Consider the following 24,903-nt stretch of genomic DNA (forward strand, 5'->3'; position numbering starts at 1 on the left):
TAGCATTATCAGCAAATAACTGAATATCACACTGAAACCCTTCCCAATCATCATCATCAAATTCCTGCCATGTACCATCAAGGGATGTACAGGATATGATAGTACTACATGAAAAAAACTACATCATTAGTAACTTCCTATCTACGAGTCAAGCGCTTGTAACAACTTTAATACTTCTAACTTGTCTATTCTTTCTTTCATCCAGCTCTTCCCTAACATCCAGAGTGGAGTTCAAAATGGGCCAGCCTGAAATATATATTTGACTAAAGTGATCACTTAACAACACAGCTATTTCTTAAGTATCTGCACTTTTCTACATTGCCATTCACTAAGGTTATTCTTCCATTGCATTTCTTCCTTTTACTTGCTGTATAGCAATAAAATTTGGATTTCTTCTGGCCTGCTTGGCTAACTTTTTTTTATAATCTGATTTTATCTTCCTTACTATGGTTGTCACTCTTCTGGCCTGCTATTCATAGCACTCTAGAGTCTCATTATTCTTCTTACAGTATCAGATCCCCAATATCCAATTTCTTTGCAGTTCTTACTCTAAAGTGCTATTCATCCATTTTTATTATTACTGTATTTACTTCAATATAATGCCCACTTTTTTCTTGAAATTAAAGTTAAAAAATTATGGTGCGAGATATATGCTAGGATTTTCAGAAACTAAAGTTTTTCAGGAAAAAACTAAATCATCGTTTAGAATCAAATCCTCATTATTCATTATAATTTATGATTGCTCACATTGTTTATGAAATTGAATGCATTTAAATTTTAATTATCAATGTTATTTACGCAATTGGCCTTCATCACGCGATATATTTGAATCTTTAGTGACAATGCTTCTGTAATTAAATTAAAACAAACAGTCATCTAACCAAATAGCATCATCTTCACTCTCATCCAGAGAGTGGCAGTTTTTTTAAAAAAAACTCTTGACAGTTATTTCTGGCGAAATCATCCACTCCGTATAGAACCCAAACTTCACCTCATTCACTGCTCCACCCCTGCAAAATCCAAGATCGAGTAGAAATCAATGCTCTCGCACCCATATTTCCTCTGCTGATTGCTTCCATCTCCATGCATATGGTTGGTATTGTGTTAACAAAAGATCACACAGCTCAATGACACAGGCAAGCTGACAGTTGTAGAGTTAAACTGCTGATTCTCTTCAACGGAGTTTCAAAATATCTGAAACTACCATACAAAATTCATTATCTATTTCTTAAAGTTTTAAACTTTTTTTGTGTGTGAGGTATATGCGAAACTTTTTAATTTCTTTTATCGTAAAGTAAAATCAGGAGCTGCAAGATATACATGAGGGCAAGTTATATTCGAGTAAATACAGTATTATCTGTGACCTCTATGTGCAGTCAAGGACTCATTGAGAGAGAGACTATAAATCACCCACACCAGCTGTGTGGGTGATTTATTTTATACCTTCCCTTAAATTTATTCATACTAGATGCACTCGCTATCCTTAAAGGCAAACTATTCCACTCGCTCACTGCTCTGTGAGTGAAAAAACATATCTCTTATCCCTTTCTTGACTGCAAACACACTTAGCTTCCATGGATGTCCCTGTGTTCTCTCCCCCATATAATGAAAAATTTCATCTGACGATATCCTATAACATCCATTCAGAAGTTTATAGACCTTTATCATATCACTCCTCTTTCTCCTGTTAACCAGAGTCTGTAATCCACATACTCGCAAACTCTGCCTTCAATCTAAATCCCATAATCTGGATATAATCTCTTTGTAACTCTTCTTTGCACTCTTTCAACAGCTTCTTTATCCCCTTGGATAAAGATGCTGTGGAAAGATTTGTGTGCCAAATCTATGTACAATAATCCATATGTGGTCTTATCAAGGAATTATAAAGAGGAAAAATGACTTCCTTATCCTTACATGTCAAGGTTCACTTCAACATCACAAGTATCCTCTGAGTTGTATTTGCAACTTTTGCTATGTGACCTTTGAACTTCAAATTCCTATCCACTATTATACCAAGATCCCTAACCTCATCAGTTTCTTGTAGAATAACCCCACTAATATAATATGCTGCTAGAAATCTCATCACACCGAAGTGCATAACTTTGTTTACTAACATGAAACTGATAGCTATTTTGTAAGTGCTGGATATCAGTAGCATCCCTTATTGCCCTGCCTCTCTTTTCATCATTGGCAAACAGTTGCATATCTTCTGTTAGATCCCTTCCTAATGTAATTAATGCATAGATTGAACAACAGTGGCCCAAGGACTGAAATCTGAGGTATCCCACTAGTCACCTTAAATCTGACAGATTTACACCCACTGTATATCACTTTTTGATATCTGTCTGTCAATATAAACTCAGTCCATCCACTGAGTTTATATTCCAATCCCATATTCAGTTTATGCAACAGCCTTTCGTGTGGTATCGTATCAAATGCCTTAGCAAAATCCAGCATTATCATAGTGTATCCATTCCCTATTACAACTTTGCCATAACACTGTTATGAAATAATAGCAAATTGCTAACACATGGCCTTCTTTTAGTAAATCCATGCTGCCCCTTGCAGAGCATAGCTTGTTTGCAGTGGTGGCCGGTGAAAATTTTAAGTGGGGGCTGCATATACAAAATAAAATTTTAAAAAAAAAAAAAAAATTCTTTTCTTCCTAATCAGTAACCAATTTATTAATAAATAAATTTACATATTAAAAAATTGCTTTATTAAAAATATTTCACCCTCACCACGAACAAACACCAATAATAAAAGTTTCATATCTCACAAAAATAACACGCAAGCATATGATACACTGCCCAAATGAGTAGTGTCAGGAATGACTTGTAATGTGCAATCACAAGTGTAAACGAATATCGGTGAGATGGCTGCATTTGGCCAAATGCGATAATTCTGACACTGCATTAGATCGCAGTGTATTTGTTTCATGTAACGATAATTGAAAAATATAATTCTTTTCATATTTTCAGCAGTGACACTCGTCATAATTCAGCCTTGTATCTATAATAAATAAATAATTATATGTTATTCTAACAAAATAAAGATTTGCAAAAAATAGTTCACCCTCACCACGAACACGCACCAATAATAAATGTTTCGTATCTCACAGAAATAACGCATGCAAGCATATGATACATTGCTCGTTTGAGCAGTGTCAGAATGACTTGTAATGTGCAATCACAAGCGCAAACAAATATTGGCGAGACTGGCTGCAATTGGTCGGACGTGATAATATCGACACTGCGTTAGATCGCAGTGTATTTGTTTCGTAATCTAAAGTGTTAATCAAACAATTCCAATTATTAACCATTCAATCACTGTCGAAACATAGTTGTAACCTTTAACATACTGTATTGCATTTATATAATGTTGTAAGCGTTGTTATTATTTATAAACACAAACAAAATTTAAATTTTTCATTTTTTCCTTGGGGGTGCTGCAGTGTCGCAGTGCTTATGTACAGGCTGGCACTTCTTGTTTGTCTACTCATTTCTGTATGTGAGTTCTCTAAAAACCAACTTCTCTAAAATCTTCACTATCACACCAGAGATACTGATAGGTTGGTAGTTAGACACATCAGTTTTTACACCACCCTTATACAATGATACCATCATATATTCTTTCCATTCCTGTGGTATTTTCTGAGCTGAGACTTAAGTTCATGTTGGGGACTTAATGGAATGTATACAGCACTAGGAAAGGATTAAAACAGAATTTAATACTTCCAATATTTCGTCTCAGTCACTGAGATATCTTCAGGGATTAAAAAAAAAAAACTAATGTAACATACACTGAAATACCACACAATACTAAGCTAACCACGTGAGTGACTCTAAAGTTTTATCTAGGTGCTGTGCCCTCTATGAGCGATTATAGGTGGCCTAGAATGTAAGGTGGGATCTCTGATGATTAATGTTTCCCAAATTTTCAGAAGTTTAATGCAACCGTATTTATTTAGATTTGGTTGATTTTTGAGACCTGCTCAGATTCTAAAATTAGTATCTCTTTTTTGAATTTATTGTGGTGGAGCATGGTGGTTTTTTCCCAAGAGATCCTGTGTTGTATCCAAAACATGGTATGCCAGGCCTGACTGACCATAGTCGTGGTTGCAAATGTATGACTTGTGTTCTTCTAGGCAGATGGTTGCTGATCTACCTGTCTGCCCAAAGTATGCCAGCTTACAGGAATAGGGTATGTTATAACCTCCAGGGACCGAGAGAGGAGGGAGCTGATTTTTTTGTAGAGCGGATAAGGGTAGCAAGTTTGCGGTTGGGCTTAAATGCTGTGTGTAGGTTGTACTTTTTTTAAAATCTTGGCTATTTTTTCGGATGTGCCACGGATGTAGGATATGGTGATGGCATTTCTAAACTCTTTCTGAAGAGAAGACCGAGGAAGGGGGGAGGACCTGATTATTTTTTTAATACTGTGATCACTGTAGCCATTGGAGAGGAAAGTATTGTGTATGTGGTCAAGCTGAGTTGTAAGGGCAGTTCCACTAGAACAAAGATTGTGGGCTCTCTTGGTAAGAGTTTTAATAATGCCATGTTGTTGAGCGAGGTGGTGGTGAGAGAGTTTGTGAATGTATCTGCCTGTGTGCGTGGGTTTTCTATATACAGTGAAGGAAAGTATACCATAAGGAAGGCAATAACTACGGTGTCTAGGAAGAGTTAACTATTGTTATTTTCTTTTTCCATCGTAAAAAACTGAATTCTTGGATGTATGCTGTTGAGGTGGCTGAGGAATGAGTCTAATGTGTCTGGGCCATGAGACCAAATAGAGAACACATCATCTACATATCTCAGCCAGATAGAAGGTTTGAGAGGGGTTGCGTCTAAGGCTAGTTTTTTCAAAATTTTCCATATAAAAATTGGCAAGAGGTGGTGAGGTGGGGGGAAACCCATGGCGGGTCCTTCTATCTGTTTGTAAATTTGTTCTTCCAAGAAAAATAACCAGAATTGATGGCAAAGGAAAAGATATCTAAGACATCAGAAGGAAAATTTTCTAAGAGTGTTAAGGTATCAGTTAAGGGGATATTGGTAAACAGTGAGGTGATGTTAAAGCTTACCAATATGTCTATTATGTGATGTGGTAAGTCCAGTGAGGGGGGGGGTAAGAGAGTTAGCTAGCTGCTTTGACAATTTGTAGCAAGGTGCGTTAGTGACATCTACTATAGGTCTGGGGGGGGGGATTAGGTTTGTGGATTTTTGGTAAACTGTATATTCAGGGTGGGGGAAACAGAAAGGTTTGAGTTTTTACTTAATGTCAGGAGGCCAGGAAGATACTTTTTTAAGTAAGTTTTTTTAATTTTTTTAACATGTTTTTATGGGATGTAGGTTGAGCGATCTCAGAGGATAATCTCCATTTTCCAATTATATTCAGTGGCATTACCTTAATCCACTCTGGTGATGATGATACTTTTGTCTTTCCATAATTTTCTGATAGCAGTGCATTGGCCGCAGGATAAATTACTTTTTGGAGGCAAGGATGTTGGCAATGTCAAATCTGATGTTATTTGCTATCTCCAGTGCTAAGTGACAGATTCCACGTTCAATGTTATACATTACATCTAGCACTGGCACTTCTTTCGCCGCAATGGAGAAATTGTGGCCGAGGCTTAGGTCATTGATGGCATCATTGTTGAGCCTTTTCGAAGATAGATTAACTACTATCTGGAGCGGTTGAATTTGCAGTTGTGGTTAAGCCTCAACACACAGAGACTTAAGTTATACAAACATGTGAAAGGCCTAGCCATTTCATTTGAACATTCCTTTAGTAAACATGTTGATATTACATCTTTCTCTGTTGAAAATTCTTATCCAGGTTATTCAACAGTGTATGTAACATGGTGCGCAGTAGCACTGTGCACCATGTTATATATACCTGGTTGATATATCTCATTAGCTCCTGACACTAGAGTACCATCTGCATTTAGCATTTATTCTTCCACATTCATTCTTTCTTTTGCTTGCAGCATAACGATAAAATTCATCTGATTGTCTTTAGCCTGCATAGCCAATTTCTTTTCATACTCCAGTTTAGCTTTCTGCACAATACGCATTACTTTCTGGCCTGCACTTTATATATTTCATAACTCTTGTCATTCTTATTCTCACTGTATTCTTTCCACATCATCTTCTTCTTTTGGCCTCTTGCTTAATAAGGTTGCACATCCATTTCACTTCCAATATATGTATTCTTGGAGTTTCTGTGTTAGAATTGCAAAAGAGAAAAATAAAATATTTCATATATATTATCTTGTTAAATCTATAAATATGGGTGAAAAGTTAATGAAATTGAAAACCGAATTTTATTGTATACAAAACTATTGAAATGAAATATCATCATCATCATCAAATTCCTGCCATTTACCCTCAAGGGGTGTACAGGATATGATAGTACTACATGAAAAAAATTACATCATTATTAATTTCCTATCTACAATTTTCCTCCAAATCAGTCTGTTACTTGTCAACACTCCAACATTATCAGATCTTATATTTCTATCGTTTAAAGCACTTTGTACCGTATCAATCCACCTATATCTTGGTCTTCCTCTGGGTTGTTTTGCTGCCATCCTGGCAGAGAACACTTGTTTTGCTAATCTTTCCTCGCCCATTCTGTTTAAGTGACCATACCACCTGAGATTAGCTCTGCTAATGCATTCCTGGATGCTGACAATGTCAACTTCTTTCCTAATATCCTCGTTTTTAATATGATATTGCCATTGATGCCATCTGTTCACACCTCTAATCTTTCTCAGAACTCTCATATCTGTGGTCTCTAATCTTTGATCAAGTGTTTTACTTCTGACCCAGCTGTCAGATCCATAAGTTAAAACTGGTTTGAACTGTCTTGTATACAGCTAATTTAGTGTTCCGACTAATTTCTCTCTTATTCCATATGAATTTATTCAATTGACTTCCCACCATACCAGCTTTGCTCATTCTGTTGTCTATTTCTATATTTAATTTGCCATCTTCAGTAAAAATCGTACCTAAGTAGCTGAAATGTTTTACTTGTTCCACAGGTTCTCCATTCACAACACAGTTGACATTTTCAATGATTCTGCCTATTTTCATTTTCTTTGTCTTTTTATTGCTGACCTTCATACCATATCTATTACAACAGCTATTCAATTTAGTCAGAGAATCTTGCAGACTTGTAGCGGATTTATTTAGAAGTATAACATCATCCGCATAAAGCAAAGAGCTGACATTAACATCTCCAATTTTGATATCATGTTTAATACCACTTTCCTTCATAATGTGATCCATATAGATAATGAATAACAGAGGGGATAATGTACATCCTTGTCTCACACCAGATTTAACATTAAACCATCTTTCTGTACTTCTTTCAATTCTAACTGCTGACTTACAACTCAAATAAAGACTAAGTATTGCTTGATATAATGCCCCATTGACACCATATAACTGTAGCGTATTGAATAGCTTCTCTCTTGGCACCTTTTCATATGCCTTTTCCAAATCAACAAAACTTAAATACAGATCTTTGTTATATTCCCATGCTTTCTTGACTATTTGTCGTAAACTGAAGATCTGATCTTGAAAGCCTCTATTTGGCCTGAATCCAGCTTGTTCTTCACCAAGCTTTTCTTCCACAATTCTTCCCAACCGTTTCTCAAGTATACTTGCATAGATCTTGCCAGGAACACTCAGTAGGGAAATACCTCTGTAATTCTCACATTCAGTTTTATTTCCCTTTTTATATATTGGTACTATGAGAGCTCTACTCCAATCATCGGGAATTCATCCCTCTGTCCAGGCTTTCTGAACTAGCAGTACAGCCACTGTAAGACTCTTATACCACCATACTTCAGCATTTCTGGTCAAATATCATCTACTCCTGCTGCCTTTCCACATTTCAAGCCTTTGATGGCTTTTTCTACTTCAAGTATGGATATGTATTCCTGACTACATACCTGGTCAGTGTTTTTTTGCCACTGTGCTGTCATCACTGCTTGTTTCATTTAGCAGTTTTTCAAAGTAATTACTCCATCAAGGATATCTTTTTCTCCCGTTTTCATGTCACCTTTATCATCTCTAATTCCTTTTACAGCACTCTTTCCTCCATTCCTAAGCTTCTTCACAACCTCCAGAATATTTTGCCACCTTCTTGATACTTATTTTCTATATTCTTGCCAAAGTCCTCCCATGACTTTTGTTTAGCTAGTTTTACACAGTGTTTAGCATTCTTGCATTTGTCTCTATATTCTCTAAGAACATAAGCTGACTTATTTGACAGGAACTTTTGATATGCTTTCTTCTTTACCTTCGATGCCTCTTTAACTTCCTGTGTCCACCAGGGAGTTCTGATTTTTTTATCCTTGCAGACAACCTCACCACATGTGCCTCTCTGGCAGAATCAATCAATGTTTTCTTCAGAGTTTGCCACTGAATCTCCAAGGTTTGATTCCTGTTCTCAAACTCTTTCATTTTTTTTTTCAATAATCTTTGTGTATTTTAGTCTACGGTTCACATCTGAGAGCTGCTCAACTTTTATTCGCTTTAAAACTTTCTTACATGTTATTCTTTTCAATATGAAATTCAATTTTATTCTGCTCAAGACTAAATAGTGATCACTTCCAATTTCAAATCCTCTGTACACTCTGTTGTCCTGCACCAGGGAGAAAACATCACTATCAACAATAACATAGTCAATGAGACTTTTCTTATTCCTAGCCTCTTCTCTCCATGTGAATTTGTGCACATTTTTATGTTGGAACATGGTGTTAGTAATAACCAGTCCATGTCCTGAGCAGAAATCCAACAGATATTTGACATTATTATTATCTTTGCTCTTTTCTCCAAATTTTCCCAAAATATTTTTGTATGTCTCACAATCATTTCCTACTCTGCTATTTAGATCCCAAACAAGGATCAACTTTTCCTTTTTCATTGTGTCAGTTGCTTTTTCTAAAGCCTCAAAAAATTCCTCCACTTCTACCTTAGTGGAACCTTCTGTGGGACCATAGGCACAAATAAGTCTCATAGTCCAGTTCCCCATTCTCATATTTGCCCACATTACTCTACTTGAGACTGACTGCCATTCAAGAAGATTAGCCTCGTATTTTGTGTTGAATACTATGGCTATTCCTTCTTTTCCTTGATTGTCATTGCCTGAATATAACATTTTGTATTTATTGCTCAGAAAGATCTCGCCAGTTTTGGTCTTTTTTGTTTAAGTCACCCCTATTATGTCGATCTGGTACTTATCTAATTCCTCAGCTAGCTCCATTTCTTTGCCATTCAGGCTTCTTACGTTGATAGTACCGATCTTTAACTCTGGTGATGTTGAGTTGGGGTTTATTTTCAGATTTAAAAATACAATAGAAATAAAATATCTGAAATGATTTTCTTATAGTAATATGAGAAATTCAAAAGGAAAAGTAGATATGAAGCATTCCAAACTATACAAGAGGGGAATCAGTTTTCTTATTACAGTGGTTTTTATTTCTTATAATATCAGCATACTCTTTTAATTATGTGTAAATGAAAAACATAATTTTTTAGTAAAAATTACTTCAAGAGAAAGTTCATTTCCTTACATCTATATAACTAAGAAATATTAATTTTATTTAATTGATCTTGCTTGTTTTTTAAAAAAATATACCAAATTCTTTTTTTTTAAAGGTGGCAATCAGGAAGGTCAGTTTTTGGTGAGAGAAAGTACATCTTCACCAGGTGACTATGTTCTTAGTCTTGTCCATGATGGGGCACCAGTTCATTATCAGATACGGCGCCATGGAGAAGATGCTTTTTTCAGTATCGATGAAGGATCTATTATTCATGGTAATGATTTTTGTAATGTAATTTTAAAATTTATATATTTAGAAATTTTTGCACTTCAAAGGTCATGAGAAGACTTTGATATGAACATAGAAAATTAATATCAGGACGATAGCAAAATATTCTGAAAGGCTTATTGAAAAGGCTTAGAAATGGAGGATAGAGTACTGTAAAAGGAATCAGAGATGATAAAGGTGACATTATTATTATTATTCCTGATACCTCCAAGGAGTCCGAAGACTCATCGCGGGAGGACACCTACAACTGTCTCTACACCTAACCTCTACTACGAATCATCTCCATCAACGCCATCTACCGCCCTCCTCCAACACCACCACAACTAGTAATTTTTGTCTGTAAATTGCGTGTGTTCTGAAGGGCCGATTTGTATGTATGCGGGATGAAAAACCCGAGTTTCTGGGAGAAAAAACCCTGCTACCTCCGTATGAGATCGGCTAACTCACCTTCGATTGAAATCGACCAGATAAAGATTCCTCCCGTCGCGACAAGAATCGAACTTAGGCCTATTCCAATCGAAGGCCGCAATGTGTCATCGTTCTTCCAATTGCGCTACGGAGGCACTCAGACATGAAAACTGAAGATAAAAATCTTCTAGATGTCTGGAGTAATTACTTTGAAAGATTGCAAAATTAAACAAGCAGTGTCAAAACGGTGTTAGAAAACATCCAACACAAATGCAGTCAGGAAATTATATCTATACTTGAAGTAGGAAAAACATGAAATGCGGAAAGGCAGCTTGATTAGATGAAATCAAATTGATCTGAGATTTGACCAGAAATGCTCAGCTATGGAGGTATAAAAGTTTTACATTGACTGCACTGAATAATTCATAAGGCCTGGTAAAGAAAGTAGAATTTCAGATGATTGGAGTGGAGCTTTCATAGTACCCATCTATAAAAAGGGAAATTAAACTAAATGTGAGAATTACAGAGGTATTTCCCTACTCAGTGTTCCTGGTAAGATTTATGCAAGTATACTTGAGAAATGGCTAAGAAAAATTGTGGTTGTAATAAATTTGGTATCAAATGCATTCTGAATGAACCTATTGAATAATTAAAACATTTTAGCTATTTAGGAACACTTTAGTGAATATGGCAAATTAAATATTGGAATACTCAACATAATTAGCAAAGCTGGTATATTAGGAAGTCAACTGAATAAATTTATATGGAATAAGAAAGAAATTAGAACACTAAATTAGGTATATGCTATACAAGACAGTGTTCAAACCAATTTTTACTTATTGATCTGAGAGCTTGGTTAAAAATAAAAACACTTGATCAAAGACTGGAGATCACAGATATAAGAGTTCCGAGAAAAATTAGTGGAGTGAACAGATGGCATCAATTGCAGAATTGTATTAAAAATAGGGATATTAGAAAGAACTTGCCATTGTTAGCATTCAGGAATGTGCTAGCAGAGCTAATCTCAGATGGTATGGTCACTTAAACAGAATGGGAGGGGAAAAATGAGCAAAACAAGTATTCTTTGCTAGGTTGGCAGGAAAAAGATCCAGTGAAAAACCAAGATGTAGGTGGATTAATACAGTTAAAAGTGCCTTAGAAGACAAATATAAGATCTGATAGAAGTCTAGACAGATAGCAAATTAATTTGGATGAAAATTGTTGATCAGAAGCTAGTAATGGTGTAACTTTTCGTGTAGTACTATCATAATATGCCGGCCTGGTTGACCGAGTGGATAGCATATCCGCTCTCCAACCAAAAGGCTGCGGGTTTCGAATCCCGCAGCCTTTTCGAATTCACATATTGAAAAATCTCCCTGCGATTGTTTTTGGCCTCATTAGCTAATTGCTGTTCATGCTGCACTTTTGCTACCCTTACCATGCAAATTACCTCTCATGCTTACTCTTTATACTCCTCATGCAACCGACAATCACCACCACTCATCTTATGCTGCCTCCATAATACCTTCTTCTTTTTCTTCCAGATTGCATGATTCAGCTCTTCTTTCATCCATTTCACACCTGCGTTATTCAACCTCTTGACATTTGGAATGCATTCAGACATTGCCTTTGCCTGACAGTTTCCTGCACAGATCCCAAGCAGCATTGATCTCCTTTCCTTCCAGTTCTTCATTCCATGATATAGCTACAAGCTGTCTCTCCTTTGTCCTAATCACCATCCTTATAGTTCCACATATATCCTTTTGATATATTATTTTGATATACAATTGGGCACCACCTAAGTAATCACCTCATGGTCATTCACCAACTGGAGGGAGATTCAGTACCTCATTTATAATAACATCTTCTAATGACATAATCAAATCCAAGACCCTTGGTCCATGTGTACACTCTGTTATATAGTGCTTAAAGTAGTTGTCCTTCAAAAACTAAGAAATTCATTCTTTACTTCCAGATGCTGTCGCTTCATTCCAATCTATATTACCATAATTAAAATCAGCCATAATGATCACCCTTTTCATAGTAGCTAGACTGATTTGCCTATACATTTCCTTCCCACTGCCTCCATGTTACCAGGTCTATAGCAACACCCAACTGGATACTTCATTCTGTTCACCTCCACCTCACACCATACTGCTTCAAAATCATTGCCACTGTTTGCTTCTTTCATATCCACCTTAGTTGGAGATAACTCCTCTGCTGCCATCAACAGCACTCCCCCCCCCCTTCCTTTCTATCTTGGCTATCCTCACGATAAACATCATATCCATTCCTGTCAGAATTTCATCCTCATCTAACTATGTCTCACTTATTCCAACAATTTTTGGGCAAGCATACTCTATTAATGCTACAGTTTCATTTCCTTCATTTCAAATATTTCTGTCATTTGTAAACATACATACTAGCTTATTTCTGGTTCTGAAACAAGCCTCCTCATCCTCACTCCTCGGATGTGACTCCTCCATATCTCCTCCTTTGCCACTCATCTGTCATCACTGATCTTATACCTCTCCTCAGACCTGTTTGTTTCCTCACTTCCCTGGTTATCTCAATCCTTTTGTACACACATACATACATCTGCTCCTGTATCCATTATCCACTGTCCATCCTGACCTCCCCCTCTTTATATTCTATTCCTTCTCTCTCATTCTCAGCCATCTGCCTTTGCATTTGCAAGTTCTCCTACTCTACTTAACTGCTGTCTCATGCTCTTGCTTCCTCAGGTCTTGTATTCCTAGTTTTTGTTCAATGTGTCATGTAAACAAATCACTTCAGAAGACTCCTTAGAAATTCTGACAAAAAAGTTGCCTTTGATTATGGCATGGAAATGAATGGCCAGTCAATATGATTTTTACTATAATTTAGGTTTCTTATGCCCTTTTTTTTTAAAAAAAAAGTTTTTAACTCCTTATTTCTCTTTTATATCGGGTCTATTTTTAACAGTATTTTAAATTACACATACTTATATTTTTACAATAATTTTAGGTTTCTTATATCCTTTTTATTTTATATTATTATTATTATTATTCTTAACATTTGACCTCAGAGAGTCATCATGGGAGGTACTCACTATTGCATACAATGTTCATCCAACCACGTCTTAAACTGATTCAACGTGTCCATTTCGACTCACCAACCACTCTCCATGCAAAGAACCTGTTCTCGCTGTTTTGCTCACATCCTCCTTATACAGTTTCCAGCTATGGCCTCTTGTTCTACTCTCCTTTCCCATTCTATGAAAAATCTCTTCCATGTCTACCCGATAACAACCCCTGACCAGCTTATATGTCTCAATCATATCTCCTCCCTCTTCCTCCTATTCACGAGGCTCTGCAGCTTGCATTCTCTCAATCTGTCCTCGTACTCCACATTCCAAAGACCACTGACTACCTTTGTGAAACTTCTCTGTACATTTTGGAACATATCCTCGTCACCATGAAAACCCTGCGACCAAATCTGTGCACAATAATCCATATGAAGCCTGATCAAGGCCTTAATGGAATCATAACCTCTCTATTTCTGCATGACAGGGTTCTCCGCATCATTGCCATTATTCGATGTGATGTCTTCACAACTTGTGCAATGTGCCCTCTGAATTTCAGGTCCTTGTCTACCATCACTGCCAGAGCGCTCATCTCCTCTACTTATGTTAAAGTTTCCCCAACAAGTGTATGCATCTCATCGTTGCTTACCAAATCTCAAAACCTTACACTTGGCAACATTGAACTGACAGTTCCACTTACCTGCTCATTCATGCAATCTATTTAAGTCCTCTTGTAAGGCATTACCATCAGCCTGACCGTGCATTGCTCTCCCCAGTTTTGTATCATCCGCAAACACCTGGATATCACTAGTTAAACCCAACTCAATATCGTTAACATACAAATTGAACAACAATGGCCCCAAAACTGACCCCCGTAGCACACCACTGGTGACCTTTCTCTATCGAGATACTGCACCACCATAACTTTCTGATACCTATCCGACAGCCAGTCACTGATCCAACACAGAAGTCTGTTATCCAATCCCATCTCTTTCAATTTATTTAAGAGCTTGTCATATGGCAGTCTGTCAAAAGCCTTTGCAAAATGCAAGTACCATCATCATCATCAAATTCCTGCCATGTACCCTCAAGGGGTGTACAGGATATGATAGTACTACATGAAAAAAATTACATCATTATTAATTTCCTATCTACAATTTTCTTCCAAATCAGTCTGTTACTTGTCAAGACTCCAACATTATCAGATCTTATATTTCTATCGTCTAAAGCATTTTGTACCGTATCAATCCACCTATATCTTGATCTTCCTCTGGGTCGTTTTGCTGCCAACCTGGCAGAGAACACTCGTTTTGCTAATCTTTCCTCGCCCATTCTGTTTAAGTGATCATACCACCTAAGATTAGCTCTGCTAACGCATTCCTGGATGCTGACAATGTCAAGTTCTTTCCTAATATCCATCGTTTTTAATATGATATTGCCACTGATGCCATCTGTTCAGGCCCATAATCTTTCTCAGGACTCTCATATCTGTGGTCTCTAGTCTTTGGTCAAGTGTTTTACTTCTGACCTAGCTCTCAGATCCATAAGTTAAAACTGGTTTGAACACTGTCTTGTACACAGCTAATTTAGTGTTCCAACTGATTTCTCTCTTATTCCATATGAATTTATTCAGTTGACTTCCCACCATACCAGCTTTGCTGATTCTGTTGTCTATTTCTATATTTAATTTACCATCTTCAGTAAAAATCGTGCCTAAATAGCTGAAATGTTTTACTTGTTCCACAGGTTCTCCATTCACAACACAGTTGACATTTTCAATGATTCTGCCTATTTTCATTGTCTTTGTCTTTTTATTGCTGACCTTCATACCATATCTATTACAACAGATATTCAATTTAGTCAGAGAATCTTGCAGACTTGTAGCAGATTTATTTAGAAGTATAACATCATCCGCATAAAGCAAAGAGCTGACATTAACATCTCCAATTTTGATATCATGTTTAATACCACTTTCCTTCATAATGTGATCCATATAGATAATGAATAACAGAGGGGATAATGTACATCCTTGTCACACACCAGATTTAACATTAAACCATCTTTCTGTACTTCTTCAATTCTAACTGCTGACTTACAACTCAAATAAAGACTAAGTATTGCTTGATATAATGCCCCATTGACACCATATAACTGAAGCGTATTGAATAGCTTCTCTCTTGGCACCTTGTCATATGCCTTTTCCAGATCGACAAAACTTAAATACAGATCTTTGTTATATTCCCATACTTTCTCGACTATTTGTCGTAAAGTGAAGATCTGATCCTGACAGCCTCTATTTGGCCTGAATCCGGCTTGTTCTTCACCAAGCTTTTCTTCCACAATTCTCCTCAACCGTTTCTCAAGTATACTTGCATAGATCTTGCCAGGAAGACTCAGTAGGGAAATACCTCTGTAATTCTCATATGCAGTTTTGTTTCCCTTTTTATATATGGGTACTATGAGAGCTCTACTCCAATCATCGGGAATTCGTCCCTCTGTCCAGGCTTTTTGAACTATGCAGTGCAGCCACTGTAAGACTCTTATACCACCATACTTCAGCATTTCTGGTCGAATATCATCTACTCCTGCTGCCTTTCCACATTTCAAGCCTTTGATGGCTTTTTCTACTTCTAGTATGGATATGTATTCCTGACTGCATGCCTGGTCAGTGTTTTTTACCACTGTGCTCTCATCGCTGCTTGTTTCATTTAACAGTTTTTCAAAGTAATTACTCCATACTTCACGGATATCTTTTTCTCCCGTTTTCATGTCACCTTTATCATCTCTAATTCCTTTTAGAGCACTCTTTCCTCCATTCTTAAGCTTCTTCAACAACCTCCAGAATATTTTGCCACCTTCTTGATATTTATTTTATATATTCTTGCCAAAGTCCTCCCATGACTTTTGTTTAACTTGTTTTACACAGTGTTTAGCATTCTTGCATTTGTCTCTATATTCTCTAAGAGCACAAGCTGACTTATTTGACAGGAACTTTTGGTATGCTTTCTTCTTTTCCTTCACTGCCTCTTTAACTTCCTGTGTCCACCAAGGAGTTCTGATTTTTTTATCCTTACAGATAACCTCACCACATGCCTCTCTGGCAGAATCAATCAATGTTTTCTTCAGAGTTTGCCACTGAATCTCCAAGGTTTGATTCCTATTCTCAAACTCTTTCATTTTTTCTTCAATAATCTTTGTGTATTTCAGCCTACAGTTTACATCTGAGAGTTGCTGAACTTTTATTCGCTTTAAAACTTTCTTACATGTTATTCTTTTCAATATGAAATTCAATTTTATCCTGCTCAAGACTAAATAGTGATCACTTCCAATTTCAAATCCTCTGTACACTCTGGTGTCCTGCACCAGGGAGAAAACATCACTATCAACAATAACATAGTCAATGAGACTTTTCTTATTCTTAGCCTCTTCTCTCCATGTGAATTTGTGCACATTTTTATGTTGGAACATGGTGTTAGTAATAACCAGTCCATGTCCTGAGCAGAAATCCAACAGATATTTGCCGTTATTATTAGCTTTGCTCTTTTCTCCAAATTTTCCCAAAATATTTTTGTTTGTCTCACAATCATTTCCTACTCTACTATTTAGATCCCCAACAAGGACCAACTTTTCCTTTTTCATTGTGTCAGTTGCTTTTTCTAAAGCATCAAAAAATTCCTCCACTTCTACCTTAGTAGAACCTTCTGTGGGACCATAGGCACAAATAAGTCTCATTGTCCAGTTCCCCATTCACATATTTGTCTACATTACTCTACTTGAGACTGACTGCCATTCAAGAAGATTAGCCTCGTATTTTGTGTTGAATACTATGGCTACTCCTTCTTTTCCTTGATTGTCATTGCCTGAATATAACATTTTGTATTTATTGCTCAGAAAGATCTCACCAGTTTTGTTCTTTTTTGTTTCAGTCACCCCTATTATGTCGATCTGGTACTTATCTAATTCCTCAGCTAGCTCCATTTCTTTGCCATTCAGGCTTACGTTGATAGTACCGATCTTTAACTCTGGTGATGGTGAGTTGGGGTTTGTTTTCAGATTTGTTCCAGTAGCTGACTTTTCGCTGTTCGCCCTGGTTCCCTGGCGAAAACAACGGGGGCCTTGTTTAACCGGGCGACGCCCCAGCTGGCATGAAATTTTGTCATGTTGTACCATCATTTTTTATTTTGGTTTAACCAATAAGAATACAATTTGGTCGGCTAAATCCCAAATTGCCAGCCCATCCTCATTCGTTCAGTATCAAAGTAGATACCCAACAGGGTGCACCACGAGAAGGTAAGGATTGTACATTAGGTCAGAAGCCCTAGTCGGTTCTCCACATTCCTTTAAAGGCTATGTGGAGGTATCCATATTTTTTGTCACTAAGAGCTATTAAATTTTTTGATCAGTTCAAGTTTTGATGTACTCATAAATTTTATTTATTTGTCTGTTGAGAATGAGTCACTTTCTACCATAAACTTTGGCACTTCCATAGGGTCCAAAGACTCATCGTGGGAGACACAATCTATCCACACAATCTATCATACCTCTCCAAGTACCATTGTATATGCATCTCCCTTGTCCAAGGTATTTGTCACCTTGTTATAGTACATAAGTAAGTTAGTGAAACATGATCTCCTCTTAACAAACCCATGCTGATAACCACAAAGAATACTGCTGTTATTAACCCATTTCTGTATCCTGCTTCTCACCAATCTCTCCAGGACCTTCACCACAACTCCAGATATACAGACTGACCTATAATTTGAAGCTACAGCCTTATCATCATCTTTATCTAGTGGAATGATTTTACCCTCTTTCCACTCCCTCAGAACCTGTGCTATTGCAAAACTCTTATTAAACAGGCATGCCAATGCTACTGCCAGTTCCCTGGAACATTCCCTTAAGATGCTTGGTGATATGTCATCAAATCCTATTGCCTTATTAACATCAAGGTTATTTATTTCCTCAAATACTTCCTGCTCACTCACAATTAAGCTATCCTCTCCTATGTCCTCTACACTTAAGTTCCCCATGATTCCACCCTCATCAGGATGAAACACCCTTATAAATTGATCACTAAATTCTTCCTTCTACTTGCCACATATCTAAAAAAAAAACTCTCTAGGATTTTTCTTAACCTGATTTGCCAATTTCTGCTCATACTCTACTTTTGTTTTCCTTACTAACTGAGTTACTCTCCTGGCTTGTTCTTTATATTCTTCATGTGACTGATTACCATTAATCTTGTACTTCCTCCAAAGTACTTATTTTTCCAGATTTCATGCTTAAGCTCCACATTCATCCATTTTACACCTACCTTGTTCAGCCTTTTGGCCTTTGGGATACATTCATACATTGCTGCTGTTATGTATTTCTCTGAAAGTTCCCATGCAGCATTTATTTCCTTACCTCTCAACTCCTTGTTCCATGTTATAACTTGAAGTTGTCTCTTAACCTTGCATAATCACCAGCCTTATAATTCCACATATATCCTTTCCTCGCAAAAGTCTGCATATGACTAGCCACAACACAGGTGATTACTTCATGATCACTTTCACCAACTGGAGGAAAATGTGAAACCCCCCCTCTAACAATTACATCCTCTGATGAAATGATGAGATCTAGAACTCTTGATCCTCGCTTGCCTTTCTTTACATGCTGCCTGAGATAGTTATCTCTCAAGAACTCGAGAAATTCATTTTCCTCATTCCCAAATGCTATCTCTTCCTTCTAGTCTATACCACCATAATGAAAATCAGCCATAATAATTACCCTTCCTTTGTTCACTAATCCAAGTTCTTTATACATTTCTTCATCACCACCTTCCACGTTCCCAGGCCTATAGAAACATCCAACTAAATACGTCTTCCTCTCAACCTCCACGTTGCATCACACTGATTCATAACCATTGCACTATTTCCCCCTTTCATGTCTACTTATGTGCACCTAATTCCTCTGCTATCATCAGCAGCTGGAATTCCCCCTCCCTTCCTGCCCTTTTTGTCCTCAAGAAAAATACTCTATTTTATTCAGTTTTATGGAATTTTTACATTTCTATTTTAACTCCTATCTTATAATTCTCATCATATTCCATTAATCATTGTCACAACAGTTTTATTTTACTTACCATTTCCATATTCGGAATTCTTTCACCTCTTTCTTCCATTGTTTTTAGCGCATTTTGACTTTGAGTTTTACTTTAATTTTTAATATTTTATTCCATAATTGAAATCATTTTAAAATCTTATACCTAAATTTGAGTCCCTTTGAGTGTATCTCAACCCCAAAGGAAATATTGGAATTTAATTTCCAAGAATTCTACTGTTTCAGAAGAGTTAACACCACAGAGGTAGGCTGATGATATCGCTATATCATCCTTTTGCATATACATTTCCTTCCCACTACCTCCATGTATTTTGATTGAATGCTTTCCTTCCATTAGCTCCATATTAAACAAAAGCTTGCTAATTTTATACTTCAGCCTAAGGAGCTACATCAATCACAGGTGAAGAATACTACTAAGTTATCCATATTATGATGTTCAGAGAAGAGATACAGTGAAAAACATTTTTTTCTTCCTTTTTTTATGTTCCATGTCACCTACATACTCTTTCTTATGGATTTTGAAACTCCTCTCTGTCTGATGTATGTAAAGCTTGCCATACGAACAGGGGATCCTATATACCTAGGGTACTTTACAAGTAGAATATTGTCTTTAGATGAACATAGGAAGTTTTGCAAGATGTGGACTGGTTTAAATAATTTGAACACTAACTGTTCTTAAGATTTGCTATCTGTCTTGTCATTCCACCTACGTAAATTAAAGAAGTGGTGCCCTTGAAATTAGTTTCCAGAGAGGTATGAGCCAATTTTTCTGAGAATAAGAGTTGTTAATAACTTTCTTGAATAGTCATTTAGAAGGAATTGATTGAACAAGTGCCTTAGATCTTTCTTTTTTGTTTCATTGTTCTTAATAATCCTTAAAGTCAGGTATAATCACAATCTCAAAGAACCAAACTTTTTTTGAGGATGGTGAAATGAGCTGGCATGTAGATAAATCAGCCGGTAAAAGTTTTGCCATTTTTTATTAATTTTATGTATATATTTTTTGTAATTTTTTTTATTTATTTTTACAAAGTCCTGCTCTAGAGACCAGACATGGAACTTCTTCAAGCCACTTCAGGTCTACAGTAAGCAGGATGGTGGTCTCGCACTGGGCGATGAAATTTATCCCCAATTAAAAGTAAGTTGTGCGCTACACATAATTGTAGTTTTATTAATTTATGGGATTACTTTTTAATACTTGGAATTGGTTTGCTGGCAAAGGTATACATATAAATACTGATGTGTTCTTTGATGTATAAATGACTTAGAAATGACAGCAGATTAAATTTATTGCACTTAACTAGATGTAAAGAATTTTCCAAATAACGATAGGAATGGTATCATGGTCTTATATATTAATGCGTGAAGCTTAAAGAAATAAGCTCATGTGGTTTAAATTATTAACTGGAGAAATTAAGCTTTATATGTGGAGATTTCTCATTCTGGCCTTAATGGATGACATTTTTGATATAAAAGTGTATAATGATGATTATAGTGGCAGAAGAGACCAAATGGGTAAAAGAGGAAGAGGGTGATTGTTTTTGCATATCAGAGATAATTTAGACTACAGAATGATACTTGGAATTCCTAATGGAACAGGAATTTGAGATGGTGTAGTGCACACTATATCTGACCCATTGACAAAAGGTCACATCAGTGCTCTCTGTGAAAGGAGGAATCTGTAGACCTCTTTTATGAATAGTACGAAGGAAGAATTATTATTATTATTATGGGCGACTCAGGTGAGTCCTTAGACTCATCGAGGGAGGCCCTAAACATCATGTCCACACAACTATTCGACATTTTCACAGTATCTATCATACCTTGCCTTGAACTCATTCACTGTCATAGCACCCACAACAGACTCTGGCAGCTTATTCCACTCATTCATGACTCTAAAAGTAAAGAACCCAGCTCTAACACCCTTGCTAACCACACTCTTGTCCAGCTTCCATAGATGTCCCCTAGTTCTCCCACCACCAGTCCTGATCTCAAAAATATCCTCTGAATTAATCCTATAGAAACCCTTTACCAATTTGAATGTCTCAATCATATATTCCCCTTTTCTGCCTATCAACTAATTTCTGCAATACACAAATCTTCAACCTGCTATCATCTTGTTCACTCGACTCTGGATCCTCTCCACCTCCTCCCCATCAAGAAGAAACCTCGATGACCAAATCTGGGCACAGTAGTCGAGATGAGGTCTTATCAAGGCTCGGTAAAGAGGTACAATAACTTGCTTGTCTCTGCTCGTCAAAGTATTTTTCAACAACCAAGTGAGTTGATAAGCTGATTTAGCCACTTTTGCAATGTGCCCCCTAAACTTCATCTCCCTATCCACCAACACTCTCAAGTCCCTGGCCTCATCAATCTCATGGAGTACAGTTCCACCAATGTGGTATACTGCTGCTAATCTTTTCACCCCAAAATGAATAACCTTACATCTTGCCACATTAAATTGACATCCATTCTCCTTGGCCCAGAACTCCAAGTCTTCCTGCATGATTTTGACATCTTTTGCATTCACTATTGCCCTACCTAACTTTGCATCATCAGCGAACAAATGAACTGTTCCTCTTAGATGCTTCCCTATATCGTTAATGAACAAATTAAACAGCAGTGGTCCAAGAACAGAACCCTGCAGCACTCTACTAGTCACAGGCCGTCTTTTGGACTCTAGTCCTGAATAAACTACTCTCTGATATCTCTCCATCAACCATCAACCTATCCATCTCACCAACCCTATATCCATTCCCATATGTTGTAGTTTACGGATTAGAATTCCATGCGGTATCCTGTCAAATGCCTTAGCCAGGTTCAGCAGTATCACTGTAAACCCATTACCCTTATCCAGTTCAGCTGTCACTGTGTTATAAAACTTGAGCAAGTTACTGAGGCTTGATCTACCCTTCACAAAGCCATGCTTTCTCCAAGACCTTGACAACGACTCCTGATATGCTGATTGGTCGTTAATTTGCAACAGTAGCTTGGATCCTCCTTTATGCAGTGGAACTATTTTCCCCTCTTTCCACACCTTTGGGACTAAACCAGACCCAAGATTATACCTAACTTTTTTTGAGGATGGTGATTCAGATTAAACAACATGGTCAAGGGCACTGATAATTCTTTAGCCGCTTCACGTAAGACCCGTGTCGGCATACCATCCAATCCCACAGATGTATTCACATTAAGGTTCTGTAATGGACTATTCACCTCCACTTCATTCATCACAATTCCCGTATAAACTAATGATTCCTTCATTTTTTCAATGTCACCACCTGGATGATATTATTATTATTACGGGCAACTCGAAGGAGTCGACATACTCATCAAGGGAGGCCCTAACATCATCATATCAAGAAAAACTATTTGTCTTTCACACAGTATCCATCATACCTCGCCTTAAACTCATTCACGGTCATAGCACCCATAACAGACTCTGGCAGCTTATTCCACTCATTTACCACTCTCCAAGTAAAGAACCTAGCACTAACACCCCTGTTAACCACATTTTTGCCCAGCTTCCATGTATGGCCTCTAGTCCTCCCACCACCAGCTCACCCCTTTTCCACCTGTCAACCAATTTTTGCAACCCACAAATCCTCAATCTGTTCTCATAAAGTTCATTCCACAGACCTGCCACCATCATGGTCACTCATCTCTGGATCCTCTCCACCTCCTCCCCATCAAGAAGAAACCCTGGCACCCATATCTGGGCATAGTAGTCCAGATGTGGTCTTATCAGGGCTCGATATAGAGGAACAATAACTTGTTTGTCTCTGCTCGTTAAAGTATTTTTCAGTAACCAAGTGATTTCATGAGCTGTTTTAGCCACTTTTGCAATGTGCCCCCTAAACTTCAACTCCCTATCCACCAACACTCCCAAATCCCTGGCCTCATCATTCTTCTGGAGTACAGTTCCACCAATGTGATATACTGCTGCTAATCTTTTCACTCCAAAATGCATAACCTTACACTTTGCCACATTAAATTGACATCCATTTTCCTTAGCCCAGTCCTCCAAACTATCCAAATCATCCTGCAAAATTTTGACATCCTGTGCACTCATAATTGCTCTACCCAACTTTGCATCATCAGCAAACAAGTGAACACTTCCTCTCAGATCCTTTCCCATATCGTTAATGAACAAATTGAAAAGTAGTGCTCCAAGAATAGAACCCTGCGGCACATCACTAGTCACAAGCCGTATTTTGGACTCCACTCCTGAATAAACCACTCTCTGGTATCTCTCCATCAACCACCCTCCTATCCGTCTCACCAACCCTATATCATCCCCATCTGCTCCAGTTTACTGATTAGAGTTCCATGTGGTATCCTGTCAATGGTCTTGGCAAGGTTCAGTAGAATCACTGAAAACCCATTACCCTTATCCAGTTCAGTTGTTACTGTGTTATAAAACGTGAGCAAATTACTGAGGCATGATCTACCCTTCACAAAACCATGTTGTCTCCCATAAAGTATCCCATTTTCATTTATCCAATCCTGTATTCTTCTCTTGACTAGTTTCTCCAAGACCTTGACAATGATTCCTGATATGCTAATCGGTCGGTAATTTACAACAGCAGTCTTGGAACCGCCTTTATGCAGTGGAACCATTTTCCCCTCTTTTCACCCCCTCGGGACTAACACAGACCCGAGACTCAGATTAAACAGAATGGTCAAAGGTACTGACAATTCTTTAGCCGCTGAAGGTACGACACGAGCTGGTATACCATCCAATCCCACAGATGTATTGACATTGAGGTTTTGTAATAGATTACTCACCTCCACCTCATTCACCACAATTACCATATAAACTAATGGTTCCTTCATTTTTGCAGTGTCACCACCTGGATCATATACTCTTCCAAAGTGCTCGCTCAGTAATTCAATATATCAACTGATTCAGTTACCTCCCTACCATCGGCATTCTTTAAAATCATTCTGCCATATACATTTTTTCTTCTACTTGCAACATATTGAAAAAACTGTTTAGGATTGTCTTTAGCCTGCATGGCCAATGTTCTTTCGTAATCCTTTTTTGCTTTTCTTACCACGCTCGTTACCATTTTGGCCTGGGCTTTATACTGTTCATGTGTCTGCCAGTCTCCTTTCTCCTTAAATTCCCTCCATAGTTGTTTCTTTTTTTTGCAGCTCAAGCTTAATGATGTTATTCATCCATTTAACTCCTACTTGATTTATTATTCAAACTCTAGGTATACATTCAGCCATTGCTTCATGAAAATACTTCTTAACTGCCTCCCATCCACTGTCAACTTCTAGCCCTTGCAGTTTTACATGTCATGGCACTGTACCAATCAATCTCCTAAGCTTGTCATACTTACCAGCCCGATAATTCCACATGTACCCTGTCTTAATTGTAGATTCCACACCTTTAGCCACCTCCCAAGTCAAGACCCTATGATCGCTCTCACCAATTGGTGGCAATGTGGTCATATTCGTTACAGCCAAATTCTCAGATGCAGTT

The 24,903-nt window shown here is 37.4% G+C and overlaps 1 protein-coding gene across 1 annotated transcript in view; it reads left to right on the forward strand.

Annotated features, from left to right (window-relative positions):
- Nucleotides 1-24,903, forward strand: part of Shark (SH2 ankyrin repeat kinase) — a 266,529-nt gene that overhangs the window by 17,405 nt on the left and 224,221 nt on the right. Inside the window, exon 3 of the mRNA XM_090413998.1 lies at nt 9,666-9,824. Within this exon, the coding sequence (XP_090270124.1) occupies nt 9,666-9,824 (159 nt within the window). The remainder of the gene's footprint in view (nt 1-9,665; nt 9,825-24,903) is intronic.

Source organism: Typopeltis vanoorti, chromosome 24, assembly GCF_054136105.1.
Source record: "Typopeltis vanoorti isolate ZY-2024b chromosome 24, IOZ_Tvanoo_1.0, whole genome shotgun sequence".
Taxonomy (NCBI): Eukaryota; Metazoa; Arthropoda; class Arachnida; order Uropygi; family Thelyphonidae; genus Typopeltis; species Typopeltis vanoorti.